The sequence below is a fragment of the Eubalaena glacialis genome, chromosome 4, assembly GCF_028564815.1.
Source record: "Eubalaena glacialis isolate mEubGla1 chromosome 4, mEubGla1.1.hap2.+ XY, whole genome shotgun sequence".
Classification (NCBI taxonomy): Eukaryota; Metazoa; Chordata; class Mammalia; order Artiodactyla; family Balaenidae; genus Eubalaena; species Eubalaena glacialis.
The window spans coordinates 91,409,466-91,432,302 of NC_083719.1; the positions used below are offsets into that span (position 1 = coordinate 91,409,466).

Sequence of the window (22,837 nt, forward strand, 5' to 3'; positions counted from 1 at the left end):
TGGGGTTCTCCCTCCACACCGTCTCCTAGTTCCTCGCCCCCTTTTCCGCCCACCCTCCCGCCAGAGCGTGCAGAAAGGGAACCGCAGCCCGAGCGCGGCTGAGGGCGCTGGGGGAGGCGGCCGTGGGTGTGTGCGTGTGTTTGAAGGACGCCACCTCTCGCTCCTGCGTTCGCAGGCGGTGACTGGCGGCGGGGCTTCTCGCTCCGGCAACGGTGGCGACCGCGGCGGCGGCTTCCGGAGTCCCGCCGCGAAGATGCTCAAAGTCACGGTGCCCTCGTGCTCCGCCTCGTCCTGCTCTTCGGTCACCGCCAGTGTGGCCCCGGGGGCCGGGAGCCTCGTCCCAGATTACTGGATCGACGGCTCCAACAGGGATGCTTTGAACGATTTCTTCGAGGTGGAGTCGGAGCTGGGACGGTAAGGCGGAGGGGGGCGGGGTGGCGAGCTGGGGCGTTGTGGGGCGCCCTGGACCTGGTGGAGCCGGGCGCCCTGTGCGTGGGCTCGGGCTTCTGGGGAAGCCCGCGGCGCGCAGCGGGCGCTCTCCCTCTCGCAGCGACAGCTCCCGAGGATGCGGGAGCCGGCCTCCCTGCCCTTCGGTTTCTACCCGCTCTGGGAGAGAGCTCAGCACCATGCAAGTGCGAGTCGGGTCTCCCCGGGAGCGCCCAGGCCGGTGCAGCTGCTAGCAGCAGCCCGACTCTCTCCCACTCTCCCTCCTCCTCACCGGCTGCCACTTCCCTTGCGTGACAGCTCCCACCGCACGTGGGCCCTGCTTTCCCAACTGGTGTCTTTGCTCACGATTATATCTTGCCAGAGGGTCCTGTTTGTCTAGTTATTTTTTGGGGTTGGGGGGCGGAGGGAGCCTCTCCAAATCATGACAGAATTATTAAATTAGATTCTTTCTCTTTCCCCTCATCAAGCTCTTCAAAGCAAGTGGCACTAGAAATTAAACTTAAACACTAGCTTCCCTGCAGAGTCTGCTCAGGAGTGAAGGGGAAATGAATCATTTAAGAGAGTTGAAGGCAGAATAATGAACTAGTGTGGCTTTAAAGAAAAAGCAGCACATGGGGTGGTAATTAGTGAGAAGAGTTCTGCGGCTCTTCTTTCATGTGCTGGAGTGATTTGTTTAAATTATGTATGCAGAAAACCACCTCCCTGGGGTTGTAGAAATGTTCCTCATCCCTTCTCTGAAGATCCAAACAGGTAGTGGTTTTGCCAAGTGAATGATGCCATATGTTCTCATATTTGTATCCATTGAAAAATATTTTTCCCTTCCTTCCTTTTTCCTTTTCTCCTTTCTGCTATCCATAGGTAAGGGACTTCTTTTCAACACTCATTTTAGAACCAGGCCCTTTATTATAGGAAATCTAAAGATGTAATTTCAGTGTTTAACAAGTTGAAGCTTCTGTACTTATTATTTCTTTGCAATTTTATTTTCCATTCTTTTTTTGCTGGAAACAGTTTAGCTAACAGCCATTTTCTTTTTTATGTCATTGGAGACTACAGTGTGGGATTCTGGATGTTGGTACCTAGTGGGACTGTGTAAGGTCCACTTTTCCCCTCCGAATTGCCACTACTATTAATGGCTCACTGAATGCAGTAGGTGTGGAAGAAAAGCAAAACTTCTGAATGAAAATTTAGGAGTTGCCACTATTTTAAAATGTTTCAGAATATTTGAGCATTGAATAATGCATACATAAACATCCTGTTCTGATCAAGTTTTTCAATGTTCATCTGAACATCTGCTGTAGTATGCATCCCCTAGTAGGTTGAAAATGAAATATCTCCTTCTGTAAGGTTTGAAGCCTACATAATTGTATGATGAGCTGCAGTGGAACAGTGTAAACTTCTGATTAAAGTGATAATCTACTTAAAATTGGTGAGTTTTAGAAACTGCCACCTAGTAGAGGAAGTGCCTGATGGTGCTCCAGGGACTGTCTCAACACCAAATCTAACTGCTTTCTGAGTAACATTTACCTTAGATGCTCCTAATTGTCTATGACTTACCATCAGCACACGTTATCTTTGTGATTAAGCTTTGCCCTCAGGAAGCTCAAGAAATTTCCTTTAATGTAAGGAATGGGAAAATGGGTAGAAAAATTAATAAACTACAAATGGTGTATATGTACAAGATGGTAGACTTCATAGGGAAAACCTAAGGAATTTGGAGTTTATTATACTTTTTAAAACAGCTTGTTATATTTTGTACTAAATTTTGGAGCGTGAATATAAATCAATTATATATTGCTAAGACTCTCACTCTGCTAGCTAATCATTTGATTACCATGAAAATCACAGAATTAAAATATTTTGAGAAGAGATTTAAAATTGTTACTTCTGTCCTCTTTTTCAGTATTCATGTATATTAGGTAAGTTCTCTGTAGATGGCAGAATTGGTGAGGTGCATACTTACTCCATTTGGTTGAGACTTTGAGAAATATTATCACTTCATGGTCAAAGTTGTTTTTTTTCAACAAAATAAACCTAAAACATAAAGCAACTCTGTTACAAATATAATTAGTAAGAATCTATAAAGCCAGAGAATGCAACAGAATTATAATTGTAGATATTGACTGAGTGACAAGTTTTCTTCCTCACAAGTGATAAAGTTGAGGCTCAGTCGATTGGTTTCAAATCTTTACTCTCTTTACTCCCAGTCTTGGGCCAAGTCTGCCTGCCAATGGAGACTCTAAAGCCAAAACATTTAATTCATTAGTAACACAGTTGTTATTAAGAGTAAGAGAACAATGCCCCTAGCGTTGTGTGGTGCCATTGTGGTTAGTTCCAGGATATAGACAGTTCCCTCCAGATCAAGTATAGATTAAGTTATAGAGTAATCTATTACAATTACATGTTGTAAGGTAGTGACGCCTGAATTCAGGAAAATTGGACAAATGACCGTTAGGGCAACATAGCTTGAGGATGTATTTGGGGATTTCAGGGAGCAAAATTCCCAAGGCTGTAACCACTTGAATCCCCTGGATGGTACTGACAGCACCAATCCACATATAGCCATTCAGACCAGGGTAGATGTGATAGCTTTCTTTTTTCAGGATGAGGGTGAGGCAGGAGCTGAAGCAGGGGCTGAAGCAGGGGCCGAAGGGTGTTGAAAGGAATTATCTAAGAGTTTCAGGCAAACTAATTTATTTTCACAAAAACCACATTTGAAAATACTGCTGTGTTTATAAAATTTGTTTAAAAGTTTACAAAAATCAAGTTTACAACAAATTCAGTTCTACTCAAAAAAATGAATTGGCCGTGATCCTGTTCAGGACTCCATATCATAAAGAGTGGTTGGTCCTTTGCCCAGTGATTTGAGAAATTGGTGTTTTAAAGGTTTTTCCAAGGGAGAAGGGAGCCTCCCTCTGGTCCAGATTCTGCCGGGTGGTTTGGCAAACAGAGGGACGGGATTTGGCCTGGGCTGCTTTGTGGTGATGATTTGCCCCTGTGCATCCAAACCCATGTTCTGTCTTCAGTTATTTCTCACCTTTTGTTTCTGTCTGTTGTATGAGATTGAAAGAATGTTTGTAACAAAATCAGATGTATTCCCACACACACACAAGTTCAGGGAAGCAAATGAAAGATAATTAGCACAAGAGAATAAGAGTGTGAAAATCACAGAATTAAAGTATTTTGAGAAATACGTTTGCTCTCTTTTTCAGCGTAGAAATTGAGTTTTTGGAATCTTTTTTTTAAAATTTCCATTACATTTCACTATAGTTTCTTTAGGCTAATGACTTTCAGTACCTGCCCACCACCCAACTTGATTCACAATTTTAAAAAAACCTTACATAGCAACCCAATTTAAGCATAATTATATAGGATCCCTTGCTATGTGTGTTCTTGCTCAGGAAACAAATTTAGATAGTGAGTCATATGTGTATATAAAATGGAAAAAAAAGCTTCATAAAACAATGTTTATTCTTATTACCAGCAATGTACTCTAATATTTCCTATTCTGTGCTGTTTGATTTTATTCTAGTTCCTTAAAAATATTGGTTGAACCTACGTGATTTCACATCCCACTAGTAGGTTGTGATTCAGTTTGAAAAGTGCTGTTTTAGGCCGTAAATCTGTGTATGCCAGATTAAAGTATGAGTATGAGTATCTTCCTTTCGAAAGATGCCATGCAGACCAATTGGTAACATTGAGTAGTGTCCGATTGCATAGCTCTGTAAAGAAAAATCCCCCTATCTTTCCTTCCAACATTATTGGGTTTCCCTTTTCAAACACTATTGGAAAAACTCTGGTTTCTCCACGAGGCCTGCTGCGTGGAGTGTATTCTGGACTGGCTGAGCAGTTCAGGAGGCTGGACCAGGAGCACCTTCACTGTGGAGTGGAGGAATCCAGAGGCCTGAGCAGGGCTGTAGTCCGCTCGGTAACACGTAACTTTGTTCCCAGGTAATGGTCAGCAAATGCTTCCTGTAAGGAAACAGCAAAGTGTGCATTTTCTGAAAGGAGGGCTCCAACCTGTGCTCCTGGCTGGGGAGGAATCGGATCCTCTCTTTTCCCTTTTCCCTTCCTTCCGTTTGTTCACGTCCGTTCCTGAGCCATTCTTAGCCAGTGCTTCTTGGGCTCTTGGTCTTTCCCTCACACTGTCCTTTAGGGCCCCACAGCCTATCCAGCGTATCCCCACAGCTGGCTATGGATCTCCTGCCACACGCACTGCACTTGGTATCTTAAGCTCTTTTGGGGATGATGTTGTTATTTTTTTTTATCTCACTAGGAATTTAAAGTATACCTGTTTAGTCCCTCTCTTGTTCTCTGTGCACCTGATTCTTTTCTCAGGCAGTTGACTCAGTAGCAAGGTGGGATTGCAATTGGGAGAACAGAAACTGGGGCTGCACAGGCTCTTCGCACCAACACTGGCTACAAGTTCTGGAAGGCAGGGTCTGTAGATTTGGCTGGTTCACTCTTGTGTGCTCATTGCCTGGCATAGTGCTCAGTACTCAGCAGGTGCTCAACAAATGATTTTGAAGAGAATGAATGAATGATAACAAAGTGGGCCAGGCACTGTGGGTCCTGATGTGATGATCTCAGTTCTAAGGACCCCAAGGAAAGGGAAATCTGGTGACCTGTTTGACGTGTGTGACCATGATCTTAATCTCACTCAGCATTTGTTTCCTTTCTTGGCAGTATTGATAACTGCCACCTCTGTAGCTTGTTGGTATTGAAAATAATGCTGCTTTTCTGTTGGCAGAGTGCTTTGTGGCTCTGAAATGAAAGGGATTCAGTTTCACCTTTACTATCATTTTACCACAAGCATGTCAGAATTAGGAGTTAAATCAACTTGAATTTAAAAGCATGAAATGCCTCCAAGCTATGCCAACCACTAAAGTTAATACATAGTAAATGCTAAATTTGAAAATACTCTCATTGTAAAGAGCCTTAAAGTCAAGTGAAGATTATGATAGGATCATTACTTTAAGAATGCACTATTTTTCCATGTTTAAATACTGTTGCAAGGGTAAAAATAACTCCTAATTTGGAAAAAAAAAAAAAAAAGACACAGGTGCAATCAGCTTCTAAGTTGTTCTGGTGAACTTTACTTTAAAAAAAAGAAAAAAAAGAAAGAAAGAGAACGAAAACACTAACCACAAAATAGCTTCAAAGACCTTTCTTGTAAATGCTTTACCCTCAGACACATCTGTGTGGATTATGTGTTTGCAGTAATACTTTTGAGAATAAAGTACTGAGTGGTAGCCAAGCGAACTGTTTCAACTACTAATTGTTGTGTTGTTTTATGTTAATGATTTTTTTTTGCTAGCTTAAAAAGTAGTTCTCTTTAGACTCCCTTTCATTAAAGCTAACATCTAATAAAAAATACTGAATTTTAAAAATTGCAAGGTCAGGTTTATTCCGCAAAATATATTATTTGAGTCAATGAACCATATAGTTCAAGCCAAAGAATAACTTTACATGAAGTCAGTAGCAGCTAGAATCAAAGTTTTACTCAAATTGTATTAATCTTTACCTTATTTTTAAAAATCTATTTGATAGTGCAGGATAATCTGAAAATTTCATAACTCCAATGGTTTAATTAGGAAGTTAGATCTAAATATTGATGGCATAGTATTAGCATATAAAGGACATGTCCTCTTCAGTGCAGTCTATTTTTAAAATTCTAATTGCTAATGGAGGGCAGTGGCTGTGTGGGTGATGTAAAATAATGAAAGGTTTGGGTGGGAGATTTTCCTCAGCAATCTTATCAGTGGCAGATCAAATCAGGACAGAGTGCTGCATAGAGGATTATTTATAACGATGGGCAAAGGGTAGTACCTGTAAAGCTTGCTCTTTCTCTTAGAACAGTTTCTCAACTTTGGCACTGTAGACATTTGGGGCCAGATAATTCTTTGATGTGGGGCTGTCCTGTGCATTGTAAGATGTTTAGCAGTGTCCCTGGCCTCTGCCCACTAGATGCCAGTAGCAATCCTCCCCCAGCCACCCCACCCCCACCAATTGTGACTACCAAAAATGTCTCTAGACATTATCAAGTGTCACCCCCTCCTCTGTTGAGAACCACTGTCTCAGAAGCTTGAAGCTAGTCTTTTACATGATGTTCTTTTAGTTATGTAGATGGTTAACAAGGAGTTTGATGGAATAAAGTCACTTGGCTTTATTGATTATCTACTACAACCAAATGTTTCTGACATTTTTGTGTATTACCGTTGATTTCTGCTGTATATGCATACCATCTGTGCTATAATTTGCTTAATATTTTTGTTTAAATCACCTCATTTTTGTCAACCTAAATTTATTTACTGAGAATACTTATTTTCATTAAATTGAAAACCAGTATTCATCCCATAAATAGAGGCAATAAGAACGAAGCATTTTTACTAAATCATAGCTAGAAATGCTTGCCTCCAGAAAGCTCCAAGCCTGAGAATTGTTTTCTCTTTGTTAAAAAGGGAGATTATCAAAGATTAGCAAAGTTAAAACCATAGTGGCACAAATTGAGGTTTTCTTCTTGATGTAATCAGACAATTGAAAATAATTGAAAAGAGAATGATGTTGTCATTTTTTGATTCCTTGTTATTTAATTCCATGTCTTCATGCCACTTAATGTCCTCTCTGTTACAGGTCTGATCCTTTGAATAACTATGAGCTAGGCAATTTATGGTGTAGGGGGCAGGGTGAGGGGGATAGAGTATGAATGAATATGATAAATAAAACACTACTTGGCCTCCACATGTATAGTTTACTTGTAAGGCACCAACAATCTAATATGAGATAAATAAATAAATAAAACTAATACCAGATGGAGATAATGAGTTACAGCAGTCTTTACAACAGAGTGATAATTCTGACTGGGAAGACTGAGGTGTCTTCATTGGGAGGGGTGGATCTTGAATTTTGGCAGGATTTTAACAAGGTAGAGCTTTGGTGAAGAGCATTCCAGATGGAAAATACATTCTAAAGAAAAAGGCAAAAAAAACCTGGCAGAAGAATGTGGGGTGTATATTTTATTTTGCAAACTTTACAAAGCATGAACATTGTAATGACAGATAAGGTTGGGAGGGTAAGTTGATTATCAGACCAAAGAAAGCCTGTAAAAAAAATGACTGAGTTTGTATCAACCGAAAACCAAAATTATAGATAAAGAGAAACCATTATGAGAGAAAAAGGTGGCTATAGAAGCAGCTTCCTCTTGGGCTAAAGATGTGGGACTCAGAACTTGCCACTAACTCACAATGTAGATAAGTGAGGGGGGTGGGTAAGAGAGAATTTACCATGTTGGTTTAAAAAAAAAAAAAGAAAAAAGAAACCCTCCCACACTCTAGACTAGAATAAGAAAGGGGAAGTGTGGGATTGAGGGGATTAAGATCAGTTACCTACACTGGGTAAAGAGCCTGTAAAGGGATAGATAGTAACTATTTTAGGTTTTGTGGGCCACAGATCTCTGTGGCAACTCTCAACTCTGATGATTGAGTGAAAACAGCCGTAGACAAGGCAGAAACCAATGCACATGGCTGTGTTCCAATAAAACTTTATGACAGTAAAATTTCAATTTCATATAATTTTCACATCACATTCTTTTGATTTTTAAAAACCATTTTAAAATGTAAAAACTCTTCTTAAGTTGTGGACTGTTCAAAAATAAGTGACTGCTGTATTAGGCCCTTGGCCAGAGGTTTGCTGACCCCTGACCTAGATCAGTCAAGGTAAACTTCTACTCCTCCTCAGTTATACGAGAATTTCAGGTTAAAATGATCTCAAAACTTCATTTATTCAAGGAATTACCTTTGATCTCCCTTTTACTTTGAACATGTCAACCTGATATTATTAGTTTTTCCAGTGAGCACAGGCTTTAAGTGCATTCTCATCCTCTTTCTACATCTGTTGAAACTATATCAGTTGCAGCTCTTACCTACGTAGCATGTTGGCTAGCTCCAATCATCATTCATGTTTTTGAAAATGAAGTAGCTTTATTTGAAGGGTGTTTGAGTTAAATTTCCATACCATGATCAGCATTCACATTCAAAGACTATTGGAGGGTCATTTGTTTTGTGTATAATAATTAGATTTCAGGTTGCTCATTCTTTTATTATATTTGAAGTGACAGTGATTATAAAGTAATATGCTAAATGATCAGTAAAGATTTGCTTCTAATTAGTAAAGTTTAATTAATTCATTTTTCTGTTTACTAATATATTATCTGCATGTTGAATAATCGTTCTATATGCCATACACATATGACAGGTGGACTAATTAAGGTCCTTTAAGTTGAGACTGTTTAAATAAGCATTTTTTTGAAGAAAAGTTATTCTTTCTTAGTTTGAATAGAGTTTAGAGCTAACTAAAGCAGTCACTCATATCTTAACTAGAGCAGAGGTCTCCAAAGTGGGATGTTCACATCCAGGGGGTGCATAATATAATGGGATGCTAGAAGAACATATTTTTTTTTCTAATTTTTGCTTTTTTAAAATGTTTTGAAAAGAACATTACATATTGGTTCAATAGCATATGTATTGCATTTATAGGTACATAAGTATACACAATTTGGGAGCATGTGCTCAAAACATTTTATTTGATGATTACTGGACTAAAGAATGGTAGTTCTAAGTGGTTACTGAATAAGTTTTTTACTTATATTTAAATACTAACATTTTGCTTTATGAAAATGATTTTAAAGCAAATACATAGATCAAAATGCAAACAAAGAAATCATATTGCAAGGTGTGACTTTGTGCAGAAAGGGGAAGTGGGCACATATGTGCACTTGTTATGCATTTTAAGACTACCTGATGAAAGATTTTGATAAGAACGTAACTGCCATTGTAACCAAAAAAGTCATATGGCAGAGTAAAGAAAAAAGAGAAAAGGAATACAGTTTGCCCATCAAATAATCAAAGGGTTTAATGAATTTTGTTTTTCATTGTTGTTGAACCCAAAATTCATAGGCAAGAACCTCAATTTCAAAATACCTAACTTACTTCATGGTAAATTTTGTCAACTGCTGGCTTAAGCAGCTGACTGCATTTGCCTGAAGTGTTTGGCGGGCAGGGGTTGGAGAGTTGTGAGCATTAGTGCCAGGATGCTGAGTTTAACTTGGTTAACAAATGCATTGTCATCAGTTAATTACTTCTTAAGTCATGCTTCAGGGTGATATGGTTGAAAAATTCACCAAAATTTTGCTGCAAAAATATTTTTTAAAAAAACTAGAGATAACAGTCTGTTTAGAATGGTCTGCTAAAAAAGTAATACATATGACATGCTCTTAACTGTTTTCTTTACTAGTTTGTGGTAGCATTCTTCGTTAAAAGTGTACTTTCTTTGATTTGTCATGATTATAGACAGAATTTGACTAATATTACAAACCAGAACAAAGAAGAGTAGGGGATAGCAAATCCGTAGTTATGTTCACCCATTTATTGTTACCTATAATGCAGTATTTGAATGATTTCTTCCCACTTTCAGTCTTCATGGACTGTTTAGTAGGGACTTTTGCTTGCATTGCCCAGAATCTTGTACTTTTTTTTTAATTAATTAATTAATCTATTTTTAATTTTTGGCTGCGTTGGGTCTTTGTTGCTGCACGCGGGCTTTCTCTAGTTGTGGCGAGCGGGGGCTACTCTTCGTTGTGGTGTGCGGGCTTCTCATTGCGGTGGCTTCTCTTGTTGTGGAGCACGGGCTCTAGTCATGGGCTTCAGTAGTTGTGGCTTTGTTGCTCCGCGGCATATGGGATCTCCCTGGACCAGGGATCAAACCCGTGTCCCCTGCATTGGCAGGTGGATTCTTAGCCACTGCGCCACCAGGGAAGTCCCTCTTGTACTTTTCAGCTTAGTCTGCCTTACTTCTTGTACTGTCTTGAAGGGATAGTTAGTGACTCTTTAACTTAGTAAGTGACAACCGTCCATGTGGGACTTTCACAGATGTACAAAATTGTTCTTTAGTTGTGACAACTAGTCAGTCCAAGTGTTACCTTTAACCAGATATAAATGCACTGCTACCTATTCATTCAAGTGAATCTCATCTATTTTTTCAAAGCTCCCTGTTAGGACAAGCACTGAGAAAATAGGACTATGTTATTAAATGTAACCAAATTCAAATTATATAATTCAGTAAATCAGCCTGGCCTAGAGTGTTCAGTCATAATAGGCCTCTGAAGATTTCTTGTGTGAGTGGAAACATTTTTAGTGGTTCCCATGGGACTCTGAGTCCTTCCTCTCCTTTTTCCCTCAGTGTGAACACGTAAGGTAATAAAAATGTTCAGTGAAGTAAACTTGTGAGTTCACAAGTTCACAAGTTGTGAGTGTAACCTGTATCTAGAAGCGAATTAAACACATAATAAGAAACAGAGCTTGTCATGTGTATATATGCCACATCAGCAGAGTGGAAGCCTGAGGAAATTGTCAGGATAATTCACAGCAAATGGTACAGTTCTTCCAAATCTTGAGGTGCTGAGGAAATGGAATGTCAGGACTGAGCTGAGGGCCCCAGGGAGCAGATGAGGTTCTGGCCCAGGCCAGGAGGGGGCAGCAGAGCTCCAGTCCCGGCTTGAGCTGGCAGGTGGTGGAGGGGAGTGACGCTCAGGGAGGCGCAGCCCAAGGGGGCAGTTGGGCAAGGCAGCTACTCAGGAAAGCTTTGAGGCTGGGGCAGCAAGTAGGGCGTTCTGGACAGTTGAGAGTGGAGATGAAGGAGGACTGCTGAGCCAGGCAGGTGCTAAGCCAGGAGCTGAGCTAGAAGGTGCAGGGTGCAGGCAGGAAAACAAGAAGGATAAAATTGCTGCTTGATGGCTGGGTCCCTTTGGGCATAACACTAGACCTCACTAAGCCTCATTTCTAAAATGAAGATTTGTAGTAGTATATCCACCACAACGTTGCTCTGACGATGAAATTAGATCACATATGTAAAAACACTTAGCTCCATGGTTGGCACTTAAGCTTAGTATCATGCCCCAGACAGGACACGAGGTGGGAGGTAGGGGATGATGATTCCAAATTAGGTAGCTACAGGGAAAAAACCTTAGTCCAACTTACTTGGGTCTTTTAGCATTCTGACCCCAACTTGCCTGCCAACCTTGTTCCCCACCACTTCTATTAACCACCATGGAGTGTTTACCAGGAACTTGATGTTGAGAGTTTCCTTTTTTTTTTTATGTGCATTGCTAATTATTTCAATAATACAACAAGGTGATCAACCCGAGCATCATTTCTCAGATGAGGAGCCTGAAGCTCAGAAAGGTCAAGCAGCTTGTCCAAGCTCACGCAGCTGGGGAGGGGAGCAGAGCTGGGATTCAAGACCAGGTTGTCAGACTGTGGTGCTCCTCTCTTACCTGCCATCCTCAAGGGACCCCTCATGCTCCTCATACCTCCATGGTGTTGTGCGTGAAACTCTCCTGGCCTGAAACGCCCTTCTCCTTCTAATTCCTCCAGGAGAGTCACCCTGCCCCCTAAGCCGAAGGTTTCTCCTGCCTCCCGGCTCTCATACCATGTCACACATTTATTGTCTTACAGGTAAATGCTTTGTGGCCTTCACCACCAGAGCATCTGTTCCTCAGACAGAGGAACCCCGAATCTTATCCATCTTTTGTCCCCACTACTAAGCCCATTCTCCAGCTTACTAGCTGCCCCCCATAAGTGCTTAATAAGTGTTTGTGGAATAGCGAGTGAATGAGTAAATATTAGAAGAGTTAGATGAACAACTGCAGGAAAATGAGCACACTCTTAAATCTCTCTTCCTTCAGGATGTTTTTCCTACGCATATCCTCTGCTAAACCAGCGCACTGTGAAATTACTTATTCAATGTCTTTGTCCTTCTCTTTAGAATGTAAGCCTCTGTGGGCAGGACCTCTGTCTCTTTGTTCATTACTGTGTCCCCAGACCTATTGCAATGCCTGGTGTGTAGTGAGCACTCATTAAATATTTGTTGAGTAAATGAGTCAGTTGTACCAGCAGGGCATCTGCAATTGAAAGTCCTTTGTAATGCTAGGGGCTCTGGTCTTTTATCAGGCTGCTCTGTCTTAAAGAGCCCCCCATGTCTGAATGAACTGGGAATCGTGTGACCTTCTGTGATTAGATCATCTTTGTTGAAGGTACTCTCTAGCCACAAGCATCTGTGCATCTATGTTTTCTTCCAGTTGAATTCTCTGGATGATTACCTTAGTTCTTTACTGCGTGTTCAGGAGACAGAGCAGCTTTTGGAGTTAGTAGGGTTCTAAGCTCCAAAGGCTTTGTAAATGTGTTGGAGGCTCCTTGAATAATTTTTTTTTTTATTTTGTACTTTTTAAATGCCTAATCTCTTTTTTAGAAACATGTACTCATTATTATATTTGCTCGTTTTTCCTTCCGTAAGATGGTATGGAAAAAACCTGAACGATCTTTTTGGCCAGCCCAATAATTATTCTGGAAAATGTGTATGTCCCCATCTCTATTTTTGATGACAGAGGCCAGGGAAGTATGGTGAAAGAAAGATTGTGTATAGGAGAGAGGGGGGCAGAGATGGAGCTGAGGGATGGAAGGAAGGTCACTCCTCACCTAGGGCTATTTTTTGTTTTCTGAGTTAGCTACACCTCAACCCACAAGCACCTCTCTGTCCCTACCTGACTTCTCCCTGTTAACGTTGTCCCACAAGAACCCAGGTCCATTTCATTTTCCTTGTATCTCCCCTTGTTATGGCCTGAATGCTTGTGTCCCCACCGTGGATTTTTATGTTGAAGCCCTAACCCCCAATGTGATGGTATTTGGAGAAGGGGCCTTTGAGAGGTGGTTAGGGTTAGATGAAGTCATGGGGGTAGGGCCCTAATGATGGGATCTGTGCCCTTGTAAGAAGAGAGATGGGAGAGCATACTCTCTCTCCCTCTGCCATATGAGGACACAGCAAGAGGTCAGCTGTCTGCAAGCCAGGAAGAGAGCTCTCACCAGAACCTGACCATGTTGGTGCCCTGATCTTGAACTTCCAGCCTCCAGAACTGTAAGAAATAAATGTCTGTTGTTTAAGTCCCCCAGTGTATTTTGCTATGGCAGTTGAGCCGACCAAGATGCCCATGTACCCCTTCCCTCACTTTGAATATCTATCTAACTTTGGTCACAACCTCAGAATCTGCCTGCAGTGTCTCAGAGACTAACCTGAGTTAATCTAGGCTAATGTGGCAAGCAGAGCTTGAGGATAGTGATGTACTTTTCCTTTCCCAGATGCCCACCATTGTTCTTCTCCCAGATGTTGGGGGATGCAGTCAAGAGGCCCACTTCACAGGCAGTATAGTGCGGCCTTGGCTTTATCTAGGAGTTGCCTTCTGGCATTACCACCTTGGTATCCACTGTGCATCCATATCCATACCTGTTGGCTTTCCAAGTGCCCGTGCCTGCCAGCTCCCAGCATATTATTTCCTCAGCAGCTGGCACAGGATTTTTTTGTTGCCAACTAGAAGCTCAGCTATTAAAAAATAAAACTTGGCCCATCTTGAGAATCATATGTTTCCATCAGAACTTGGATCTGCATTCTGGCACAACTCATTCAGTCATGCACCTCTCTCAGGACCAAGAACCCAGTGTTCCTCTAGGTCTCTGACCACACTTTCACCTGCTTGTTCCAAATGCAGTTTCCAACCTGGAGTAACCTGTGATGCTTGTGATTTGTTGAGCACCAGTTTACCAACATTTACTTGGTCTTTTTGAATTTATTAACTTGTTCAGTGTTTCTTTAGCAGTAGGTTGCCTTCTTTGATAGTTTGTGCCAGTTTTATGTCTTAAATTGTTAATTCTCAAGAATCAGGTTCATGTTTCCTCAGTTAATGAGAAGCTAACAGACATGAAGGCATGGAGTAAACACGGTATGACATTGCATGAGCTTGAGGCAGTCCAAGAAAGGAGATCTTAATATTTATAAATATCTGACTGCTGTTCTTTTGTATTTCGCATACTGAAAATAATGTGTGGTATAACCTTAAGGTTTTCCATATCTTCAGACAAAGGGATAGTTGGGGCAGTTTAAAATAACTGCTGTAGATAGGTTTTTCTGTATAATTTTTACAGTTTGCTTTTCTTATAAGGAGAGCATTAAAATTAGAGAATATTAATCATTTTGTAACTTTGAGATCTTATTTGTGCCAACTTTAACTTTGTCATATATTTATTAATTTTTTATTGAGAATAATGCATTCTTCACTGGAAAGTTAAATAACCAGACCCAGAATCACTGCAACTTGACTGTGATTCAGAAATAAATAGGAGAGTCCTGGAAATCATTTAAGGATGTTAAAAAACAGAACAGAAACAGATGTGATTAGGAATATTTTAAAGCAGGCTGTAGTCTGTGTACACTGATAAAAACATATCACATAAAAAAGACTTCTTGTATTAAAATGACATCGGTATTAGCCATGCATAAAGAATATATTTCTCTAACTTAGTACCTAACTAGTAAAATAAAGTTTGACTTTTGGTTTCATCATACGTTTCTTTAGTAGCTGCTGTTAATTGTCTTAGTCTCTTTTCTGGTGAAGGGATTTCTTTGAAGCACTTAAGAAACAAATGAATAAACTTTGAGGAAGGTGTTAATGAGATACAAATGGCTAGGAAGAAAGGAGGAAAAAAGAGAGACCAGATGACTTAGGAGGTGTCTTACTGACTGTCATTCAGGTCAGGGGTATTAATTCTGGAATGGCTGTCTGTAAAGAAGGAGGTGATTAGATATCACAATCCTAAGTGATTGGATATCACAGTCTTTTCAAATGTCTTCTGATTCCAAGATTCTGAATATGAGTTGGCTATAGGCACTCTGAGAATAAAAATCAGGGCTGCAGGCCATATAAAATGAACCCATGACTCCAACAGATATTAATAGAACCCCCAGTGGCAACTATGGTGTAAAAATACATTCCAACTCTGGTACCTATTAGCTGTCTATTGTTAATGAATTTTTTAAACTGTAATGAGCTTCATTTTCCTCATCTGTAGAATGAAAATACTAGTGCCTTTCTCACAGGATTATTGCAAAGATTTTAAAAAGACAAATTATGTGACTGTATTAAGCAAAAAAGCTGTGCACATACTGCATGAGACTTTTTATTTTAATAATAATAATAAATTTTTTTACTATTAACTTCAGACTTTATTTGGATTTCATCAGCTTTTCCATTAATGTCCTCCCTCTGTTCCAGACTCTAATCCAGGCAACCACACTGCACTTAGTTGACATGTTTCCTTGCCTTCTCTGATATGTGACAGTTTCTCAGTCTTTCCTTGTTTTTCATGACCTTGACAGTCTTGAGGAATATTGGACAGGTGTCCTGTAGAGTGCCCCCTAATTTGGGTTTGCCTGTCATTTTTCCACATGATTAACTGGGGTAGTGAGTTTTTGGAAAGAATACCACAGAGGTGAAGTGCCCTTCTTGTCACATCCTATCAGGGGTACTCGAAGCCACCTGACATCTCTGTTGATTTTAACCTTCATCACTTGGTGAAGGTGGTGTTTGCCAGATTTCTCTGCTGTACGGTTACTACGTATCCCTTCCCCTACTCTGTCTAGTCTTTGGAACTGAGTCGCTAAAGCTAAAATAACCGACTCTTGGGAGGGAGGGTGATTAAGCTCCACCTCTTGGAGGGAGGAATATCTACATATTATTTGTAGTTCTGTAGAGAAGATTTGTGAGGTATTGTTTTATTACTAATAAATTCTTATATGTATATAAGATGATTGGATACCTTAAGTCATTTTCCAAATTTTTTAAAAAAATATACTGCCAGCATACATCATGCAATTAGGAATGTACTAGATGGTGAGAAACTTTGAATCTGGTAGAAGCTGTCCCTGGAATCTTGTGCTTAGACAATGGAGAGTATTGGAGATGTGTGTTTAAGGGGAAGGTGTGAAGTCAAAAACTCCCTTTTGTTTTGATGGAGGTAGATAGGCTCTAGACAGTAGTTGGTCTCTTTCTGTGTCTTGTAGGTGCATAATTCATAATAGGAATGGCTCTCATTTCAGATGGCCTGCTGAACTCTCTGTTGGAAGACCATATAGGCAACTGTGATGCAGGTTATTCAAACTGACTCCATCTTCCACTCACCTCCAACCAACAGCCATTACCAAACCTGCTTCTCTGTTTGTGTATTCCATCTCAGTAAATGTTACCACCATCTACCTTGGCTCCCTACCTAGGATCATGGGAGACATTCTGGATTTTTCCTTCACCCCTGCTAATAAGACATATTCTTTCACTTAACAGATATATGATCCTGGGAAAGTCCCTTATCCATTCTGAGTCTCAAAAGAGGTATAATAATCTCATAAATTTATTATGAGGATTCAGTGAGATCATGCATTATAAAGTTCTTGGCATGACGTATATTGCACAATTCAATGAAAGTCATTGGGTGTGACCTCTCTTAAATATATTTTAAATCAGGGGTCCTGGTCCTCTTAGTTCTATAAATTAGGAACTCTTTTCTAGAGTACTGCACTGGTATCTTAAATATTGTCTCTACTCTCATCCACTTCCCACTCCGCTTGGAAGGTAACCTTTCAAAGACCAAGTTTGATTATGCCACTCCCCTGCTTAGAATCTTTTAACGTCTTGCACCCCATCTAGGATGTGGAACCCTTTTGCACGAACAGCAGGTCTTTTCAGAACAGCTCCTGTTGCTTTCCTGTCTTACCTTCACCAAGCCTGAATTCTCACCTTGGGTTCCAGCCCAACCAGCTATTTTTCCTTATGTAGGATCTGTCATGCTGCCCCATTTCAGTGTGTGTGCAGTGTGCAGCACCTCCACTGTCCTTTCCCCAATAAGCACCCTTCACACCATACACTCCTTGTCTACTATATCAACACCTTTTTCTTCTTCGTGTGAGCACAGGAAAGCCTTGCCTGACTCAGAGGAAGCCGTCTTACACTCTGCTTCTATAGCTCTGGTGTAGTGCTAGCAGGATCCCCTGCCTCTGCATCTTGATTGGGGTGCTTCTAAGATAGTTTCATTCCCATGTGCCTGCACAGGCTCTGGCAGAGGGAAGATTTTTTACTGCTCTGCTAAGGATATAGGTTATATTTTGATTGAGTTAATATAACTGAAAGTTTTACTAGCCCTGTGGTGGTCCCTGTTCCCTTCTAGGCCAACCATGTCTTTTCTCTTCTTTTTTCTTTTCTTTTCATCTTTTGAAGCTTCAGAGAGGATGAGGCAGGATTCAGGCAAATATCTGGGAGAGGGCCATAGATAATGGTTCTCTCCTGTTTTCAAAAGGGACACTGTTCGTGGCATTGTCAAGCCTCAAATTGTAAAAACACTGAAAATATCGTGACTAAATGTGCATATGACTAAAATGTGTGTACATCTACACCATTCTTAAGATTCTTACTTAGATTTTCAGGACTGTAGAGCTGGATAGCACCTTAGAAAATCAAGCCAAGGGAAGGCACATGTCTTTCCCAGCTCTCCAAAGCTAGTTAGTAGTAGAAGTGGGCCAGAACCTTGGCCTTCTGTACTTTGACTCTGTGATACACTTCCTTCCCTCACGAGTGCCATTTAAGAGACCAGGGCTTAAATTAAGCCACTCCAAGCTCTTCCTCCTAGAGCTTTCCTGAGTTATTTCAGAATACAACATTCCTTAATCTCCAAGAAGCTCTTACAGATTATGATTTTTAAATTGGCACTATTTTCTATGTTGTGCTTCTTTTTTTTTTTTTTTTTTTTTTGCATAGGATGTAGTCTTAAAAATTAAAATGCAACAAAACTATTAAACATTGGATATTTTACACTTAATTTCTTTCACATTTTGGACAGTGTTCATTCACCTTGTAAAAAAACCTCTGTCCCTAAATATATTGAAATTACATTTAAGAGTCTTAGCATGCATGTCAGAGTGCAATCAGAGTGCAGTCTGTTCCTGTTGGTCTTTGGGGGCTGAGATTCTCATTCTTATACAACTCATTAAGAAACTAGTCAAATATGTAAGTGCCCCATCCACTTTAAAATGGCTACCTATGTTAAACTATAATATAAATAAATAGGCTTTCTTTGTTCTTCCTGAGTCCAGGAAAATTGAATGTTTGAGCAGATGAATTAATATATTACTCCAATATTTAGCACTACTTAGGAACTGGAAAAATTACATGGAGGTATTGTTATGGTGCCTGCACATGTCGTGAGACCAAGGCTATTTTCTTATAGCTGGGGATGCTACTGATTCCAAAAGTTATTTATAACAGAAATATATTGGATATTTATTCTTAATTTCAATTAATGCTGCCAGCATCTGATTTGCATTAAATAAATATTCTTGATTTTTCTTCCTAACCCCAGTAGTTTTGCTGACTACAGTGATTGGCTGTCAAGTTAAGTTTGAATTCCTTTAACTAACAAAAACTATTTTTATTTATTGTTGATAGGAATGACAGAAATTTTCATTATCTACAACAGGGAAAATTGCAACAATGTCTTATTTTGTTCCCATGCCTATATCTAAGCCTGTGCTGAAGAATGCAACACTAATAATATTTAATGCTCTATCTCGTCTTCCTTTCTTAGTATGCCTTCCCTGACATGAGTCAGCACAGCCATTTTTAAATTTCTCTCAAACAGCTTCTACTTTGGCCCCTTCAATCTGGTTTTTATCCTCATAATTCCATTAAAAAGTGACAGGTGAGTTCCACTAGACTTCCACCTCCCAAATTGATTCTCTGATCTCACTTTTTAAACCTCTTAACTGCCTGTCAATCTGCTGATAAATTTTCCCTTACCTTTTTAAAAGTGATAAGATAACCATGCTCTGTGTGCCATGAAATGCTGAGCATTCATAGACAAAGTTTACTGATGTAAATAAAACTTACCATAAGATTCTGTTGGGTGTTCATAATCATGTGAACAGTGTTATCAGTCCCAGAGCAAGTGGTTCTCACAAGTCCCAGGAGCAAATGGTTCTCACAGTGTACAACCTGTGTTCAGCCAAACCACATTTTTAGTTCTATTCTTCAATATCTATTTATAAGAAGAATCAATGTTGGCAATTTTTCCTGCCACCATGTAGAGCAGGGATTCCTAACTTTAATCCATAGACCTCTATGCCTATGTTTTAGGACTATATGAAACTCCTGAAATTGAAAGCAAAATATTGCGTGTGTAATCATTTTTCTGAGGAAAGTGACCATAGCTTTCATCAAATTTTCAAAGGTGTTTAAGCAGCCTTGATGTTTGAGGTTTACCCAGACATATATATTCTTATATCTGCTCAGAGCATTTGGGTAGCATGAAGCGTGTATTGACCTAATCATTTAGCAAACTTCTTTTTTCCCTTTTCTGCTGCCTTGCCCAGTCCATTTATCCTTAAACAGAGATTTTTATATTCTTATATACTCAGTTTTTACCTCTTCTGTATTCCCTTTAATTAGTTAGGATACTGTTATATGCAGGTGCAATTCAACAAGCATATATTGAAGTGCCAAAAGAAAACCAACTCAGATTATGTTAAACAACGAAATGGATTAATTGGCTCAAATAAGTAAAGTCCAGAGGTTGTTCAGGTTTTACATGTGGTTTGACTTGGAACACATTTATTTTTCTTCATTTCTTTCGGCGTTGCCCTCCTAAGTTTGTTGGCTTGTCTTCGTGCCAGCTTTCCTCATGGTAGCAAAATGCAACAGTTTCCGTCCTGATGTTGGCAACCAACCATCATCATCCAGGACAGTAAGGATCTTCACTTCCTTCTACCACTTAATAAAGCAGAATCAATCAACGTGATCGAGGGGTGTCAGTGCATTAATTGACTTAAGCCTGTATTACCACCATACTTGAACAAGTCATGGAGACAAAGGGGAAGAGATTACAGTTTTTGATTAGTGTTAGTCAGGGTCTACTTTTAGGACTCTGGCATTTCCAACTTGGAGGTGGCTGTAGGTGCTGGTAGGAAAGATGCTGAGTAGCAGCTAACAATATTTATTATGTCCCTTAAATTAAGTGGGGTTCAGGCATACAGCTCCTGGCATCTGACTGCAGTTATGCTGTAGAAGATACGATTTTACCGAGGTAGAAGATGGGACTTTATTGCGTGCCCTAAAGAAAGTTATGTAAAACATTAGTTCCTTGGGATGTTTCATCAGAGTTCTGCCAGAGAAACAGAACCAGTAATTAATACACACATGCACACAAATGCACATTTATTTAAAGATTATTTATTTTAAGTAATATTTTAAATATTATAAAATATAAATAAATACTCATTTAAATATTATTTATTTATTTCAAGGAATTGGCTTATGTGATGTGGAGACTGGCAAGCCCAAAATTTGTGGGGCAGGAAGGCAGACTAGAAACTCTTGGGCAGGAGCTGATGCTGTAGTCTTGAGGTGGAATATCTTCTTTCTCAGGGAAACCTCAGTTTTGTTCTTAAGGGCTTTCAACTGGTTGGATGAAGCCCACCCACATTATTGAAGATAACCTTGTATACTTTAATGTCACCTAATTATAGACGTTAATGAGATCTACAAAATACCTTTACAGAAACATCAAGACTGGTGTTTAATTGAATAACAGGCTACTATAGCCTAACGAAGTTGACACGTAAAACTAACCGTCACAGATGTTAATAATTGTAAGGTCAAAGAAGGGTTCTGTGTTTAAACAAATTTGAGAAATGTTATATTAAACGTTGCTCTAGGACTTTTCATTCTTTAATGTGCTCAAGTACATTGTGGTTTTGAACTATTTCTCAAACTTATTTGATCAGGGACATTTTTTTGTTCCCCTGAAGACTTATCTCACTGTACTAGTGAATACATTTTGGGAAACACTGGATTAAATTATGACTGAGAAAAAGGGTTTTACTGTAACTATGGGCAATTTTATTTGTCTGTACGTTTCTGTTGTTTGTGTTTTTAAATGTATTAGTGTGTGCTCCTCTTTCGCTGTTAAATTATAAGCCCCTTTGGGATCACACTTTGTGTTTTCACAAAGTAGAAATTCAATAATGTTGACTGAGAAATATTTTTAGAAAAATGAATTGTTATTAAGTCTTGGGTTAATGATCTTTATATTTGCTCAGAGCCATCACTTCCCCTTGGCAGATATTAAATTGCAATAGCTTTAAACTGTTTGCTGACCTTTGGAGATTTTCTCACTGTGGGGAACCATTCAGTACGATGAAGCAGGTTCTATGTCCTGGACACAGTGTCTCATTTTATTACTTTTACTTTTTAATGTGACAGGCTATAACTTTGTTCCACTTAAGAGATTATTTAAATCCATAGAAAACAAGTGAAAGAAAAGAACAGGACAGGTTAAGGCCCTGAAAGTGTTTCTGTTTTTGCTTTTGTTTTGCTTTACTATCCTCTCACAGTATCCAGCATGTTGCTTTACTCTCAGTGGTGCTTGGTGTATGTTGTGCCTGACTCTTAGAGGAGAAAAATATTTTCCCTTAACTCTGCTTAAATCCATTCTTACTGTGATGACAAATTATTAGATCAAACAGAGCTGAGATTTGCTCTCCTGTAACCTGTCAGGAATATCATACGGTCTAGAGATGGTTTAGAGTCTGGATGTGGCTTAAAGTCCTGGCCAAAGGCTATGACCAGTAATCAAGTCATGTTGTGGGTAGATCCATTTGCCTGAAAGGCAGTGGAGCATGAAAGGCAGATGTGATTGTCACCTGCATGTCCCTGTGCATGCGAGCTGTATCTTGGATCCCTGACAAATCCTCTGAGCTGCTTACTGTATGAGGGCCACCCTAATTTGTCTGCATGGATGTTGTGAACAAGTAAACATATTTTTGGAAAATAAATCAAAATTTAAAGTCTGATATTATTAGAAAGGTACTAGTTGAATCTGAAGAAACTATTGTTTTAAAATAGCAAGTTTGATTGAATTCAACCAGAATACTTAAAAGCCAGTTTGTGTGTGTAGGCATGAAAAAGTGGCCATATTAATTTCCTGTTCATTTCCTCACTGTCGTAAAGAAAAAGAGGCTTTAAAGCTGCCATCAGTCTAGAAGTTGGGGTAAAGCCCAACCTTGTAAAACTTAAAAGGTTTCTTCTTCTTGAGGACAGAGACAGTCCTGAAATTGCCTGTTCTGTTTGAGACAATAACCTGAAAACTGAAAAAAGCTGGCTTTAAAACCTTTTTTCCCAGATTATAAAGTGAATAACCTAAATATTACCATATTTATATATAATATATATAAAGGTATCTATATTTATTACAAATTAGTATGTTTAAATATATTAAATATATAAATAATTACAGCATAAATTTGTTTTAAGTGTAGAAATTTTGGAAATGATAGATAAACAAAGGCATACAATAAAAATTACTTTTAATCCCATTACTCAGAAATGATCACTATTCACGTTATACTCAGTTCTTTTTGTATTTGTATATGTGTGTAATTGTTTTCGTCTAATTATTTATCTCCCCAAACA

The 22,837-nt window shown here is 39.4% G+C and overlaps 1 protein-coding gene across 1 annotated transcript in view; it reads left to right on the forward strand.

The window, feature by feature from the left end:
• The first annotated feature begins 238 nt into the window (after nt 1-238).
• CAMK4 (calcium/calmodulin dependent protein kinase IV) overlaps nt 239-22,837 on the forward strand; it is a 216,827-nt gene continuing 194,228 nt past the window's right edge. The window contains exon 1 of the mRNA XM_061189506.1: nt 239-414. Coding sequence (XP_061045489.1) covers nt 254-414 — 161 coding nt within the window. The 5' untranslated portion in view covers nt 239-253. The remainder of the gene's footprint in view (nt 415-22,837) is intronic.